The sequence below is a fragment of the Festucalex cinctus genome, chromosome 7 (assembly GCF_051991245.1).
Source record: "Festucalex cinctus isolate MCC-2025b chromosome 7, RoL_Fcin_1.0, whole genome shotgun sequence".
Lineage (NCBI taxonomy): Eukaryota > Metazoa > Chordata > Actinopteri > Syngnathiformes > Syngnathidae > Festucalex > Festucalex cinctus.
In genome coordinates, this window is record NC_135417.1 from 14,390,087 (window position 1) to 14,407,230 (window position 17,144).

The 17,144-nt window shown below is 39.6% G+C and overlaps 2 protein-coding genes across 5 annotated transcripts in view; one reads left to right on the forward strand and one right to left on the reverse strand.

Annotated features, from left to right (window-relative positions):
• The window catches only part of col6a4a (collagen, type VI, alpha 4a), a 40,136-nt gene extending 25,585 nt beyond the window's left edge, over nucleotides 1–14,551 (reverse strand). For 3 of the 4 annotated variants that reach the window (XM_077526123.1, XM_077526121.1, XM_077526124.1), the window contains exons 1-3: nucleotides 12,631–12,649; nucleotides 12,448–12,555; nucleotides 2,963–3,053 (exon numbers count right to left, since the gene is read on the reverse strand). In XM_077526123.1, the coding sequence (XP_077382249.1) occupies nucleotides 2,963–3,038 (76 nt within the window). In that variant the 5' untranslated portion in view covers nucleotides 3,039–3,053; nucleotides 12,448–12,555; nucleotides 12,631–12,649. Of the gene's footprint in view, nucleotides 1–2,962; nucleotides 3,054–12,447; nucleotides 12,593–12,630; nucleotides 12,650–14,383 lie in introns of those variants that run through there. The other variant, XM_077526122.1, reaches the window with a different exon arrangement.
• Nucleotides 13,994–16,680, forward strand: rpp25l (ribonuclease P/MRP 25 subunit-like). The gene is made up of 2 exons (XM_077526139.1): nucleotides 13,994–14,140; nucleotides 14,912–16,680. Exon 2 carries the CDS (start codon nucleotides 14,912–14,914, stop codon nucleotides 15,545–15,547), a length of 636 nt encoding a protein of 211 aa, XP_077382265.1. The 5' UTR covers nucleotides 13,994–14,140; the 3' UTR covers nucleotides 15,548–16,680.
• The last annotated feature ends 464 nt before the right edge of the window (nucleotides 16,681–17,144 follow it).

Consider the following 17,144-nt stretch of genomic DNA (forward strand, 5'->3'; position numbering starts at 1 on the left):
AGTTTTGGACGGCGTGCCAAGTTAGACAGCAAGTGCTATGCTAGCGCAGGTGACATGTAGAACTCTGGCAAGCCGTTTCAACATTTATTTCATAGATTTACTATCCATCCAAAGGGCCGTGCTTTAAAATGGATAACAAGGAAATGAAACAAATGCTCAAATGGCTTTCCAAGAAGAAGACAAACGTGAAGTGACCAGCAGTGCAAAAGCGTGAAGAACATCCAAGCTGCGTGGCCTTCAGCTCACCCCGAGTCGTAACGTTTGAGAAGATTGTCCGTCATCCAAGTCACGGTAATCCGTGAGAGTCGAAGGGAGGAAACTGGACTCTTTTTGGTTGTTGAAGACATTTCACCTTTAATCCACAAGGCCTCTTCTAAATCTTGAATGTGGAGTTCCCCTATTTATGCCTGTAGGGGGAGGTTTCCCTGGGGTGGTCACATGAACTGCAGAAGTCCTGTGAATTCAAAGTCTTCTCTTCAACAACCAAGATCAGTCCAGTTATGTTGGAATTGAGACTTTTTTTAACCTTCCAGCTTCAGCGAGCACTCACATGGAATATTTTATACTTTTAATTTGGGGTGTCAGGCAATTAAAATGTTTACTTGTGATTCATTGCATGACTTCTGTAGTTAACTCATGATTAATCCCAAATTTTGTATCTGTTCTAAATGTACAATAAAAAATTTTTATCCCTAAGTTTTTTTTATACTATTGTTAACATAAAAATGGAAAAAGTTTTAAACTAGTGTTGTTCCAAAACCGTTTTTTGGCCCCCGATACCGATTCCGATACCCAGCTTTGCAGTATCAGCCGATGCCGATACCATACCGATACCAAAGGTTTTTTTTTCTCAACGTGAAAAAATTGTCCTGCCATTGGTTCACAGCATTCAAGGGCCAATAGGATATCTTAGATCGGCATGCAGTGAACAAGTCACATATCAGTGACATTCACTGATATGCTGCATCCAAAGTCCTATATTAGCATTGTAATTAATGGTATCGGCATGTCACTTCTTCGTACTCACAGATACCACTGTTTTAATGCAGTATCAGGACCTCTGCTGATACCAGTATTGGTATCGGAACAACACTATTTTAAACTAATAGAAATATGGCTGCATCTTTTAGTCATTGATACAGTAATTTCATAAAATTCATAAAATTTAGTTCAAATAAAAAAAATGTACTGTGAAAAATCAGTGTAATATTGATTTGTGTTTAGGTCATATTTCTGCCACTAGATGGCATAATTGTCATATTAAGAGTTATCTAATCTAACTTGAAATAACTTGTGAAATTCTGCACATTTTTAAAATTGTAAAATACAACTAGACCCCAGTCTCCACAACTATATGCATTATTTTTTAAATGTATTAGTAACTAAATTTTGATATGGACATGTCTGCTGTGTTGCGACTGGTTATTTCCACAGTACAGGCTTTCCAAGTAAGGGGTAGTCATTAATCGAGCGTTACAAAAATTAGTGGTGTTAACGGAATGTTAAATTAACTCAAAATTAATGCACTATTTTTTTCCTTCAACGGAGATTTTTTAAACCTCATTACTCATCCTGAAAAGAGAATTTTGTTGAGACAATTGGATCTGATTTATTAAAATCTCAAACATTGGCATTATATTTCACTCTAAGGCACATCGAGCCAATCAAGATTGAAGGGATGGAATTGGAAGTGTTAATGGAAGAGGCAAACTAACCGTGGATATTTCAGTATCATTGTAATGACCCCTTTGGATCATTCACAGCTTAGACAGTTGAAGAATGTGTGTGTTTACAATTGCAGTATACTTCCCCCGTCCCAGGAGGGAACGAGTTGCTCATTAATGTAATCTATCGCTGATCATTTTTGGGAAGTCAGTAACTGCATAAAATCCTTGTTTGGTTTGATTTTATTAGCCCAGAGTGAATCTGCTCATTCTGAGTAACACTGAGTAACTTGGGAAAGCACCAAACAACCCCCCCCCCCCCCCAAAAAAAAAAAAAACTACCCTGGGAGAGGCCAGCACCAGCTGTCATTGTACATTGAAATGATCCAGATGCAAGGAAATGCAGAGCAGAAAGGAATTTTGTCACAAGTGATATACAGTAGCATGACTCCTTCTTGTGACTGCTTCTAACATTGGATTGCTGAATAGCCCATTTGTCTCGATCATTTTTTGTTGTTTCTGGCGTTTCAAAAATGTTTTCACAAGTGGAAAAGATTTGTTCCATCCGTCACCTCTCATTTTGCTTCCGCGTGCGCCTCGCTAGAATAACCGCAGTCATGGTTACACACAGCGGTGTGTATGCCTTTCAGATGCGGTATTTCAAATTAGCCACTGTAATCGGTCTCTACTAGTATTTGTGTGTTTGTGTAGAAATTAATTGTGCAACTATTTTTTCTTTCCCCCATTTGGGAGATGCAATACTGGATGTGCCTGGTTAGCAAGTCCAGATCAGTTTCAACAAAACCAGGCCCGATGACTGCAAACCTGAAATAACACATTTGTCCACTTGGGGCAGATCAACAGGAAGCAAATAATTCAAAACCAGCAAAGAAGATGACACTGAAATAGCTTTTGTATTACTTTTTTTTTTTTTTTTTTTTGCCTCCAAAATCAAGAATACATTACATGTTTATATCATCGTCATGGTAACGTCTTCCCATTTTTTGACACACTCTCGAGTCACTGAGGAAAGATGACCAGGACGCTAATTGTGGGAGTGAAGCATGTGGGGCATTAGTGCGTGAATGAGCACAGTACACGCATATAAACACACATATGCACACATACACTGTGATGTTAGTACAGGTGATGTTCTTTGTGAGCATGTGTAACCTGCCAGATGTGTGTTTTTTGTGTGAGCTCATGTATGTGTGTTTGAGAGCGAGAGATAGAGAGAGAATGTTCTATATATGCTGGAATGCAACGGAGTGAGGTCATGCTCTCTTAATGACACCCACCTGTCCGCTGTGCAGCGTTTCCATGGAAACAGACGACCACCATGAGAACGAGGAGAAGACTCCGCCCCCCCGCCATGATGATTTCTTTCTCCTGCAATGAGACGGCGGGAAGAAGCCATGTTGTCATCATTGATAATAAACAAGCACAACGGGTGACATCCAGTCCATCATATGGCCTGCCACAGACTGGCGACCAGTCCATTGTTTGTCTATGGGTGCTATTTTTGTGACCAGCTGAAGTTTACTTTTGGGTGGAGTTTTTATTCTTTTGGTATTTTCGTAGATGATATCCACCACACGTTTGCAGCGAAGCACAGAATCTGTCTGCCTGCGCCTGGATCAAATCCACCAAAACCGCGTTGCACCACCTGCACCACAACTTAGACCTGGTTTCACCTGATCTAAAGTCTAGTCTAACGTCTGCCACCAAATTGCCAGGTGCGCCGGCTGCATCATCATGTATAGTGTAATAGTAGATTCGTCTGCCAGAACACCCAAATTGCCAAATATGGTCAACTAGACCTCCCCTGGCAAGAATCTGTTTGTCTTTGTGTCCTCACATTGGCTGGTGACCAGTCCAGGGTGCACCCTGACTTTTTTGGCCAGAATCCACTGCGATTTGCTCCAGCTCACTCGTCACCTTAATAAGGATGTGGATAGCAGTTAGCATGCCTACCTCACAGTCAAGAGGTTCTGGGTCTGAATCTCAGGAAGTTTGCATGTTCTTCTCATTACGTTCATTACGTCGTTATTGATGAAAAAAATGATGATGATGAATTTTTGTGTTGGCAAAAAGCCCCAAGTCTCTTCCTGTTGTATTTGAGTGTGAGCAGCTGTCCGCTATCAGAACAAGAACAAGGAAGATTTGGCCCATCTGCTTGCGTTTACGCTGACGGCTGCGTTTCCTGCAGGCCCGCGTCGCCGACCACATCAAGCGCCAAATGGCGGCGGAACGCTTTGGAATGTCATCTGCGTGACGGTTGTGAGAAGACGGCCAAGACGAAGATAGAGTTACAGCAGGTCAACATGACAAAAACGTCAACTTGATTGTGTAAGACCACTGGCAGCACGGTGTCCTAGTGGTCAATGCGCATTTGTCTTGACGTGCCCTGACATTGGCTGGCGGGCAAGGATGTACCCAAAAGTCAACTGACATAGACTGCAGCTCACCCTAACGCAACTCTTTGAGGACAAAATGATGGATAGGAGGAACTTCGATCCACATCTGGAGCTGAATATTAGCAAGAATTCCGATAAACATTCTTGATGAGGTGAATCAATTAATGCACTTTTACAGACGGATGGATGTTGTTAGCATGCCAAACAAAGAGTGGCGAGCCTTTGAAAGGTTAATGGTGCTTGTTGTATTTATTACAGTTGAGAGGTTACAGATGGGACTGAGATGTTCATAAATCAGCTGAACAGTACTGGAATGTGTGTTTGTGTCTGCGTATGTGTAGATGGCTAACACGTGTGTTACCAGCCAGGTCCGACTCTTTAGCAGGAATGTGAGGATGAGGAAGACACAAGCAAAGTGAGAAGGTGTGAATGTGATAGATGTCAATATGTTGTGCGTATGTGACATCACGATCTGTTTATGTGTTAGTATGCGATATGTACGTTGAGGTGTGTGTGTGTGTGTAGGTTTCAGCTCTGCGTCTAATCACTTGCCAGGCCGGCCGACCTCCCCCAAGGACAGGGGCCTTGCTAATGTGAAGCATGTGATGGTAATCAAAGCGAGACCACTTGAGTGACTTTGTTTACGTCCTGAGATCAGATCCCCACCTTGGCTCAAGGACGCGCTTTAGCTCCCAGGTTGGGAAAAGGGGGACTTCCTGGGGGGGCAGTCACCCGATTGGATGTCAGTGACATCATCTGAAAACGAAAGGCAGTCTCGAAGGGTCAAAGGACACAACAATAAAACAGCAGAATCACTTCTCCTTGTTATTGTTCCTGTAGTTCTCAGTCCTGTGCTTCGTGATTCTATTCTTGGTCCTATTCCTGTTCATTTTCTTTTGCGCTTGTTATTGTTGCTGCTTCTGTTCTTAGTCCTGTTCTTGTTGCTCTTGTTCCTATTTTTTTGTTCATTTTTCTTCTTGCTTGGTCCTGTTCTTCTCTTCTTGCTCTTCTTTGTATTGTTCCTGCTCCTGTTGCCGTTCTTGTTCTTCTTGGTCTTGTTACTGTTCTCTTTCTTTTTTTTCGGTTATTTTTCCTGTTATAGCTCTTATCTCTTGCTGTCATTCCTGTTCTTTTTGTTCTTGTTCCCTCTCTTGCTCTTGCTCTTGTTCCTGTTCCTATTCTTGTTCTTGCTTGCTTGTATGTATTTGTTTTACATGCTCCTTTTCCCTGCGATTGGCTGGCAACCAGTTCAGGGTGTACCCTTCCTACTGCCCGAAGCCAGCTGGGATAGGCTCCAGCACCCCCAAGACCCTTGTGAGGAGCAAGCGGTTCCGAAAATGGATGGATGCTCCTTTTCCTATTCTGGTTGTTTTGTTATTGTTCTTCCCTCTTACTCTTATTTTTCTTAATCCTGGTCTTTTTCTTTGGTTCTTATAGTTCCTGTTCTTGCCCTACTGCTTGTTGTTGTTACTGTTCCTGTTCTTTTGTTCTTGTTCTTTCGCTGTACTTGCTGTAGGTTCTGTTCCAAGTCTTGTTCTTGTTGTTTTGTTTTTTTTTGCTCTACTAGTTCCTACTTGATCTTAAGTTCTTTAATTCTTTGTCCTGATGTTCTTGTGGTTCTTGATAATGTTCCTTTTAATATGCTTGCCTTTGTACCGTATTACGTAAAGTGTTAGTGTTGGTTCTTAGAAAGCCATTAGGAGAATAAACACAGTCATTCAAGTAGAGTCCATTTGGAGTAAAACCAGCGGCAGAACAGAGACAGCTGGAGCCCGCTGGGACTCGGGCCGCCGTCGCCAACTTGAATCCAGAAACTTGCAAAATGTCAACTTGTTGGTTTTTTTTTTTTTAACGAGGAGACGTCTCACAGCTGCTCCAAGCCTCCAGGATGCTGAGACGCAGAACCGAGCTCGGAACGGGCCCACGCCGGAGTACCATCTGGAGAACAGATGTGGTCTTGGCCACTTCCTCCAAATCCCGTTTGACAGCGAGCGCCACATTTTCGTCTAGTTACAGTAAAGGAAAAGTGATTTACTGACACACACCAAAGTCTTGCTGCGCCTTGGCCCGATGGACTTTGGACGGATTATGAATTCAACTCAACTTCACGCACATGGTAGTCCAGACCCGGCGGAAAAGCCAGACCCGACTCAGCATGGCCACAAATATTACCATAAATCTTATTCTTGGTCCACTCAAAGTCCTCTCGATCACCATGACTACATTATCATGATTGTTATGACTATTGCTATTAATAATATATTATTACTATGACGACTTGATTATTATGAATACTTTGACATTTGGAATCCAGTACAATAGTCACTGCAAAGTGACTATAAATGTCTTATAAATTTGACATACCACCGACTTGTTAACTAGCGTGCCAAATTTGAATAATAAAATAACCGGGTTGTCTCAGGGCTTTTCCGCGCGACAACAACAAGGCACTCTAAAGCGGCTCCGCTAGCACAAAATCCATGTCCACACGCCGACAATCACATCGGACTTAGAGAAAATATATATTAAAAAAAATACCTCACTCTCAGGCCGTCTCCCTATGACGCATAAGCACTGACACGTCCAACAATGAGGCACTCTAAAGTGGCCATATTATTATTATTATTATTATTATTATTATTATTATTATTATTATTATTATTATTATTACTCTCTTGTGAATGAAGGGTTAGGGCTTAAAAATTATGGTGGTCAACACAAAATATATAATTTTCACTAAGGGATGTACTCCCATTTTTTGCAAAGTGTTTTAGACATTAATGGCTGTTTGTTTATACAAATTTACACGGCTGCAACAGGTTGTACTCAGAATACTTTCGGAATAATTTCTTCAGCGTTGTCTCATGAAAATATTTTCAAAAATATGAGATGTAAACTCACTTTTGTAAGATACTGTATGTGATGTGCTAAACAAAAGAATCTCAAAGTACAGTCGAGTTGTATTTAACTTTTTAGTATTAAGAAATAAAAAATAATTACAAAATTAATAAATAATTTATTTAAAACTTATTTTGGAATAATTTTCATTTAACTTTTATGTGCATTACGTTTTTAAAAGAATCATAATGTAACGTTTGACCACCACTGCTACTGTATGTACTATTAATCAAGTCAAGAAAAATAATAATAAAAAAGATTGGGGGGAAAAAATCATATTTTGTCTTTATTCCCTGACTTACGAGTTAGATGGAGTGAAATGTAAATCATTGTGGACGTGACGAATTGTTGCTGACGGGAATATTGGGTTGGTCGGTTATCGGGGACGCGTCCACACACGTTTCTTCCTGCTCGGCCTGCTTTGCCTTATTTGGTCAACGCCAACAACGGCCACATTCCTATTCGGCCTTCAGAACCTTCTAGATAGAACATCTCCAGGAAATTCCTCTTCTTGGGTTTCTGGAGCGCAGGAAGCCTGCAGACGGAATGTTGAGCTGAGACGGCGTCGCCCGGGATTTCGCCAACGACACCCCAAAAAACAACATCGACACGCCCCGCCCAATGTGAGCGGACGCCAACCTCACAAATATTTGTACTTTTTCAGGAAAAATATTTATGTAACATTATCATTCTGTTTTGAGAATCTGCAGTGTCAACAAACTCTTTTCATTTATTTTTTTTATTTTTTTTTTGTCGTGGGCCACATGATAGTTCTGATTTCCCTCAAGAGGTCCGGGATGACTGTGACTGTGAGAATCATTTAAATGTATAATCGCCTCATTGTATGATCAATTGGCCCGCTAGCCGGGTGTTATTATATGCATAGTTAACAACGAACAAACTGAGTTTGAAATCAGAAATCATGGACAACAGTGACAGCCAATGTTTTGTGTAATAAAACTGTAACAATAACTACACTGACAAACAAGAAAATGATGCACAGGAACTATGCTGAAGTGAGTGGAGGAGTTTCATTTAGTCAGGCCATCTCCCTGTCTTATAAAAAAGTTGATGTTTGTCGCCATCTTGTGGCAGCTATTGGGAGTTATAGATCTTGTTTGTGAGGGCCTCAATGACTCGCAGAGAGAGCATAATAACTGTACACAATATTTGACTTCCCACCCCATATAAAATAATGTCGGTCGTATTTGAGAACCACGTGGGAGCTTAAAGAGTTAACTAAAACATGAGAGCCAAATGAGTCAACAGCCAAAACATAGCAGGGATGGGTTAAGTTTCCTGCCCAAGTGCCACGTTTCATTTTTAAAACAGACAAATGAGCCAGCTAATTCATTATGTAGACAAAAAAGACTCATTTAAAAATTTTATTAATTATGCATTAATTTAAATGTTTAAATAGTATGATTAAATAAATTATTTAATAATAAAAGAATCCATAATTTAAAAAATGTTTTTAATGCATTGCATGTTTATTATAATATTTTATTGTATCGTTTATAGTAAATAAAACATTTAATAAACAACATTTTTAATGTATATGTGCAATTGTTTAACTATTTGTTATTTTACTAATTACAATAAATTTACTAAATATTTAACATAAAATTAATATTGGCTTTTAATGTACAATATTATGTGAAATTATTTATTTATCCATATTGAGGAGAAGGTATAGAATTTCTGTATTCATGTGTCATGAATTGGTTCATGAAAATAACTTCTGTTGTTGGGTATGACAGATTAAATGGAAAAGAGAGCTATGGCGTTATCAAGTACAAAGTCTTGTGCGTGTGTGTGCGCGCGCGTTTGTGTGTGTGGTCTGTTTACATTGGACACAAAACATTTGGTGTGTGTGGGTGGGTGTCTGAATTTTTGTGTTTGAAGAGTTTTGTCTGGTCAACATTAAAAAACACTTAAAGTGATGTGTTGCCATGTGGGTATGTCTTGTTCTTCTACTTCCTTTCATTAATAGGTGGCAGAAAAAGTTGACTGAGCAATATAAAACAACAACAATAATAATAATAATAATAACTAGACTAAGTGCAATTTCTGGGGAAATTGCGTGGGAATACTGAAAGCCGAATGCTAATAGCTGAATGCTAAATAATAGCTGACAGCTAAGCTGAATGTCTATGAAGGAAATTGAAGGATAAATTATGTTAAAATTACAACAGAATTACTAACTAGTAATTACTAGTAATAGTAGTAGTAGTAGTAGTAGTAATATTATTATATAAGTTGTGTATTTAGTGCATTTAGAAATATGTTTTCATTATGGACGCAGGATATTGCTATTTTAAACCAATACCGATAAACCAATAATTTAGAAAGTGCTGATGTCGATAACCGATAAGCCAATAACTGTTTTGTTGAAAGCTTAGCATCAACATTAGCTTAGCATGCTAACGTAGCATGCTAAATTAGCATTAGCTTAGCATTAGCTAAGCATTACCTTAGCATTAGCTTGGCATGTAAACTTAGCATTAGCTTAGCATGTTAACTTAGCATTAGCTTAGCATTAACATTAGCATTAGGATATCCCTAATATCAGAGAGCTGGTATGGAAGCGAGCGTGGAAAGTGGGACTTAGAAAAAGTTCCATGTCAGTCCCATTGAAAATAAATGAGGAAAAGTTGATCTTTAACGTTAAATTGTGCGATTACTGTAAGTAATGTGGAAGCAGACGATATATTCCCAGGAAGGCGTCAATTTTAAAAGCTTTTAGCATTCCCACAACAACAATAATAATAATAAAAATAATAATACAGCTTTTCATACATTGGCATTGATGCTTTTTCTTATTTATTTTTTTTAGTAAGTGCTGTCGCCCCCTGCTGTATGGGAGGCATCTCCATACAAAGGATATCATAGTTTGGAGATATTTTTTTATTATTCTAGTTTTGGTTATTTCCTTTTATTTTATGAACTAAAATAACCTTGACACACACTTCCCAGGGGTTGTGTCGACTATTTTTCCAAAATTGAATCTGCATGTGAGTGTCGAACACTCTTAAGGGGCGGGGCCCACTTCCTGCACTGATCTCAATCTGAGCTTTCGATTAGTCGACAGAAATTTCCCCATCTACTTTGCCTTTCTTCATCATGTCGCATGACCTCCGAACGCCACGGCCCGCCGCAAACGACCACACCCTCATGAACAAACGGCACGTATACATCATCATGTATTCACTGTACTAATTATGGGCTTAGCTGAGCTTTTTTATTTCTTCAGAAATTGCAAACTCTTCCGTCTGTCTCCATTGAAAGAGCGAGAGGAAATAAAACCAAAAAAACTCATTTGAATGATTGTCAATGTTTCGTCATAATGCGTCATGGCCACCAATGTGGAGAGGTAACAGAAAAACATCTCATTATTTTCGGAATAACTCACACATAACACATAATTCACTCGTGCTGCAGACAGTGTGGTGAAACAAAACGCTTTTGTTTGCCACATAGACGTGATTTTTTGCCTTTTTTCCACTTGACGTGAGGGACTGACTGCAAGGTTATGTTATTTTTATTTATTTGTTTATTTTATCAGCCAGAATCAAACGTTGATACTTTTTTTTTAAACCCACTCTTGATTATTGGCGCCGCCTCACACTCTTGAAATTTTAAGTGATAACTTTTAATGGGTAAGGTATACAAGCACTCTCCTTCAGTGGCATGCAAAGCAGGGGCCAAAGAGGGCCCCTTACAAAAAAAATCGAAATAGGCAGTAGAATGTCTTTTGCTGGCCAACACAATGGATGAAAGTCAACCAGAAATTTCTTCGGAACATCAAAAGAATTCTTTAAAAATAATTGGAAAAAAAACAAAAACGCAAGCATAATCCACACAAATAAATTGTATGGATATTACAATAAATAATTTAACCAAATATTTAATTAGATAAATTATTAAGAAAAAAATAAAATTGTTAACTCATTCACTGCCAATGACGACTATAGACGTCAAAAATAAAATTAAATAAAATTAAATTAAAATTTTAATTAAAAAAAAAAAGAAATTTCAATTTAATTTTAGTTATAGTCTTCTGACTAAATATAATTAAAGCCTTAGTCATAACTTAGTCACCTGATTGTATTTGAGTTTTAATCCAACTTTAGTCGAAAAAAATAAGGAGCAATTTTAGTCGACTAAATTGACTTCTGGAGGTCGAGACCCAGTTTGTGGTCTCAGTAAGACCAAGACCAATCACTATTCACGATGGTAGCACTTAGCAATGAAATTGTTGCCATGGTTGTTATTAATAATAATTGGGATTAATAACTATGAATGAAAACAATGTATAACTAAAACTAAATTCAAATTTCTTGTCAAAATTTGCACTGGCTGTTTGCTTGGATTTTTGATGTCTATAGTCGTCATTGGCAGTGAATGAGTTAATTAACAGACTTTAGTGTGGGAAACGGCTACACAATAATGCAACAACTATCAGCGGCCTCCTGATCATGTAAACGTTCAGCTGGCCAGATTAATGTAGCCCCCAGGCCACACATCCTGACGTAATGTATATAAAAGTGAAACATGTCCACATCGTGTACATAAACTTCAACATGTACAAGTGAAAACATATGAGCTGCAAAAAACAGGAATTTACTGGCCGCTGCTGCCTCAAACTATGGAAGCGCATTCGGGATAAATGTTGGCAATACATCAGTTGCATGTTTAAGAGCTCATTGTTTTATTTTTTTTTAAGAGTTTTGTTCAATTCTGATGTTGTTACGTCATGTCGTTAGATTGTTTAGAGTCTTCTACAAAATACAAAGTGTAATTAAAAATTAATTGATACGATGAATGATGTTGAGCAAGCGTCAATTAGAAAGATATTTAAAATGTTTATGTTTATCGTCACGCAACAATGATGCAGAAAATGAAGATGCCAAATATGGTGCTAAAAAAGTCCAACTTGCAAACATTTGCAGACGTGTGGGGGGGCTGTGGGGCGGGGCAAAGCGCCAGAACCCCCTCACACATGCGTCTGGTTCCACTTTTTTTTTTTTTTTTCTGCTTGCACTTAATCTGCTTTTGCCATCAAAAAGAATGTTCATTTTCATATTTATATATAAACCACCTTGTCAAGTGGTTGGAACTTGTGATGAAAGAATGTTCCTGCTCATATTTCCTTACAAACATTCCATCCATCAATGTGTGCGCTTGCACGGATCTCATCCATTTAAATGTTGGGTTTTTTTTTTTTGTCTTGAATGTTATAAGTAAACTTAATAGAAGATTTGTTTGATCACAATCATGGAAAAAGAAACACTGAACATGCACACATGTGAAGCACCTGACATGCTTTTTTTTCCCCCATTACATTCACTTCAACTATGATCTTCATCCTCATTATTATGATTATCATCATCATCATCGTCAACTCCAACACCCACACACGACATTTAAGTCATGCACACACAAAAGAGAAAAAGAGCGACACTTACAAGTCACAGCTCGGACGTCCACTGCACGCCAAATGCAGCGTTACCACGGCCTTGTAGGGAGGTGCAGCCTGGGACACGCTGGACACGCCCCTCAAAGACCACCTCCTCCTTCACATACACGAGAGTGTGTTAGCACACACATTAACTGCTGAAAAAATGAAGAAGAAAAGTCTTTTCACATACCAGCTTCCGAGTGAGGATTATTTGAACGAAGACTTGAATTGCAGAATTCGCCCCCAATGGCTGATTTAGCTCAAAATGGCCGACTTCCTGTTCAATTTCAGGCTTGAGTCCTTGAGACATTTTTATACGTCCTGTAATGACAGATATGTCCACCCAATTTCATGTCCATCGGTGAAACTATATGGTCGGCGGATTAATTTTGAAAACTTTCTACGAGACACAACTATGGGAATTTGCCAAAAGTGGCTGCTTCAAAACTAAAATGGCCGACTTCCTGTTTAATTTAAGGGATGGAATCTTCAGGCTTTTTCATGCAGCGCTAAATTTTTCAAACTTTCCATAGGACACTATTGAGGTTGTCCAAGGTGTCTGCTCCAAACCAAAATGGCCGCCTTTCTGTTTAGTTTTACGCATGGGTTCTTGAGACTTTTTAATACATCCCGTTATGATTGACATGGCAACCCATAAGCTTTGGGGGGCCATGCTGAGGAACACCTAACTGTACATTTTCACCCGGATACACATGCTAGCAAAAAACGAAGGAAAAAAAAAATGTTGTCAGGCATGTTGAGACCCCCCCAAAAAACCACTCACTCATTCAATCATTGACTTGTCGTTTTAATTATAAACACAATGATTACAAGAGGGCCTTCACACACAGCCTGCTGCTAAAAAAAATTCCAGTTCCAAACTAGTAAAGCTGCTGTGAGAATTCTAAACACACTTGTCAGGGTTAATGTTGTTTAGTGTAGTATTAGTTTAATTTAGTATTCCAACTTTAATCACAAGGTGCAGTTTCGTGTTTCATGGGGAGTCACCAAATTTAATTTCTCTGTCAATATGCAATGACCGAAATTCCAGTTTCTCACAATGTATGGCCAGTTTTGGCCACCATGAGTTAGTACAAATGTTTCAAATGTGGTAATAATCGGACAAAGTCTATAGAGCTAGTCGATCTTAAAAAAGACCCCTAGAAATAGAAATAAATATAAAATGACCGCTAGGCTACAAATCAAAATGTCAGACTTCCGGTCATTTCCTACATAACTTTTTTCAGGACTCTTTTGAAGGATAGACATTTCTACCGAATGTCATGTTGCTAAGTCAAAGCAGCTTCAAAGGCTAAATTCTCAAATTTGGACAAGTTAATCTTTGCAGGAAACTGTTTTTATTTTTATTTTATTTATTTTTTTGGACTAAATAGTGACCAGATGGAAAGAAATTGCTCTCGAAGAGGGAAAAGTCGAAAGTTGACTCATTCGTCTTGTCTACATAAATGATAATCGCAGAAACAACATGTACCAGTTACTACTTGCGCCCTTTTATCACCATCATCATTCATTCATTCATTCATTCATTATCTCGCACGCACGGAGCCACGCCCCCTCCAAACGCTCTGGCCAAAGGGAGCCGTTTGCGACATTCGTCTGTGCTTTACGGCAGCGTGAGAAGCACACCAAACATGTGAAGGAAGAGATCGAAAAGAAAGAAAACGAAAATAAGATTCAAAGTAAGTGAAAGTTTCACATCCAGCGCGAGCACGCAAAGTGTTTCTCGTTTGCTAGCGTGGGTGTGATGTTGCTTTCACACCCAAATGAATTAGAAGTGACGCCTTGTGCTAACATTAGCCTAGCCTCGCACGTTGTTATCATTTTTAATTAGCTAATCGGCTAAATAAAAATAATTCGAGTTGGTTTGTCTACGTTTGCTACGCGATTGGCCGCTAAAGTAGCTTTGTCGTCACTTCACCTACCTCTTAGTGACTATGTCCTTTGCAAACGTGTCGCATTTGTACTACCGTCGCCGTTAAATGTGACATTTTCTTCACGACACGACTAAATCCAAACCATTTCCAGCTCCAGCGACTCGCTGGCTTCCATTCGGCGTGCAGACATTTGGAAAAAAAACAAGCGAAGCAAGTTCAAACATGATGAAAAGTGCTCATTTTAGGTGAGGAAGTTGGTCACGTGACAACAAAACTCCTCAATGATGCTACAATGTGTAACTTTGTAATGAAGTTACCATAATATTGTAACATGATGATAACACTGAGATGTCATTAATAATATATTGCAAAGAGCTTCAACATAACAGCACATTTTAATGTAACCTATAGAACGAAGTGAAAGCACTCAAAATCGACGCTTAATCGATTCTCAAATTAATTGACCAAATCCAGAAAACAGGTCAGCCCTATTGTTATATTAAATACAAAATTAACTGAATTTTAGTGTCTAGCAACAAACTGTTAAAGTTAATATGTGTTATGTGTTTTTTCCAGATGGAAAACTACAGTAAGGTTCGCAGCATGGAGCAGCCGTCCGTGTGTCCGTTCAGCCTCGTACCCGACACGCCGGAAGTGCGCGTCAAAGAAGGTAGCAAGATCCGCAACCTGCTCCGCTACGCCCTGAGCCGAATGGAGGCCCAGCCCCGGGCGGACGAAGATGGAGAAGGAGGTGGCGGCGAGGTCGACGCGGTTCCGGCGGGCCCTCCCGGCCGCCCCCTCTGCCGCCAGCTGGTGTTCACGGCGAGCGGCAAGGGCGTGTCGAAAGCCATCACGTGCGCCGAGGTGGTCAAGCGACGGGTCCGAGGCCTGCATCAGCTGACCTCGCTGGCCAGCGCCACGCTGACGGACGTGTGGGAGCCCCTGGAGGCGGCCGTCGGCCTGGACACCCTCACTGTCAGCAGGAAGCTGCCCGTCATCTGGATTCTACTCTCCAAGGACCCTCTGGACAACAGCCTGCCTGGGTACCAGGCACCCGGACGCTGCGATAACCTGTGGACTCGTGATGGGAAGGTGGAGACGGAGGCGTACAAGAGGAAGAGGGGCGGGGGCGGGGGCGGAGGCGGGGCCGGCAGAGGAAGGGGCGGCGGACGCAACACGGGACGTTTTCGGGACTTGAAAGCACCCAGATGATAAAAAAAAGCAAACAACGGTTTGACTGTGCTCGGAATAGGATTGGAAAGGGGTGGGAATTTTCCGTACGAAGTTAAGATAGGGAATTTGGAAATGCACTGTTGCCTTGATTTACAAGTGCCCCAACGTAAGAGTTTTTCAAGTTTTGCTTTGATTCGAGTGAGGTTCACTCACTCCACCCCTAGATGGCGGCACTGAGCTTTACAAAATCCCGCCACCATCAGTTGAGAGACTTTTGTCTTTGGAAGACAAATTTTGGTGCAACTTTACGTTTGTGTCAACAAGAATAAAAATAGAATACTAAGATAAGGTTCTGCATTTTCATGTTTTTTTGTGAAGGTATTTTGCCATATTTCTTTACATTGTATTTTATATTGTTATAGGGCTGCTCTGTATGGGCTAAAACCAGTGTCTCTATTTTTAGGCTTTTTCATGATACACGTATATGTTCAGTTTTCTCAAATGTTCAGTTGAACCCTTTCATGCATAAAATTATAGTATATAATGATTCAAGAAGACTACGAGTAGTTTTTCTTAAAATTGCAGTTAATATATGCATGTACAAAGTGGAAACTCAACGATATCAAAGTACAGTTTCTCTGCTTGATCATTTTACAACTATATTTGTATCCCCCCCCCCCCCCCCCCCCCCACACACACACACACACACACAACACTATCAAGTCTTGGCTGATGTGTTTCATCGCCGCAGCTGTGAGCTTCTATTTTGTTTTTTTGTTATTTTTGTCCATGAGCCCAAAATTGGCCAATGACTGCTTATGTCATGTTTGCGAATCATTTGGTACTGGGCCACAATAGATGTATTTCAAAAATAAATAAATTGGAACAGCATGAATCGGAGCCTGGAGGACAATTCAAATTGAACCATAAAACGTGTTGGCCACCTGTTTTGAATTTTGCTCTTTGTCTCTGCTCGAGAACAGCAAGTTGTCTAAAATGTCCTGAAACAAAAAGTTGGGCATGTGCATAGGTCACATTAATTTCACTTTGTAACGGTTATAGTGCATTTTAGGTTGAAATTTCACCACAACTGTCAACGTCAAGTTACGTTAGTGTCGTGTGATTCATGCGTTATGTATTTCAGTGTTCTCCATTTATTTCATTTGGTTGTAAGGAGAGACCGTTTTTTGAAGCACCACTACTGGTTCACGAGCTCCCTCTAGTGGTATGCGAAATAATGAATTACTGTAACGGGAATGTGTTACAGTGGCATCGACTTAATTCTACAATACTGTACGTAACATTTAAGCACAGTTCAGTGTGTATTTAACTTTTTAGTACATTTGCATTTAATCAGTTAAAATAGTTACTCTGTCGCAAACGTTTCTTCAGGTAGCCTACAATTTACAGTAATTGATAAATATTAATAATTGAGCATAATTAGTCACATGGAGTTGCCATGTCAGGAAAATTGGTAAAGAAACGTGCAAATCAAGTCAGGAATACAATAAACTTGTTATATTGTCACAATTAGGGTCATCAATTATATTTTGGGAAAACAAAGTCGTAATACCGGCATAAACATTCCAAAACAATACAAATATTTTGCATTTTGTTTTAAATACTCATTTATGTC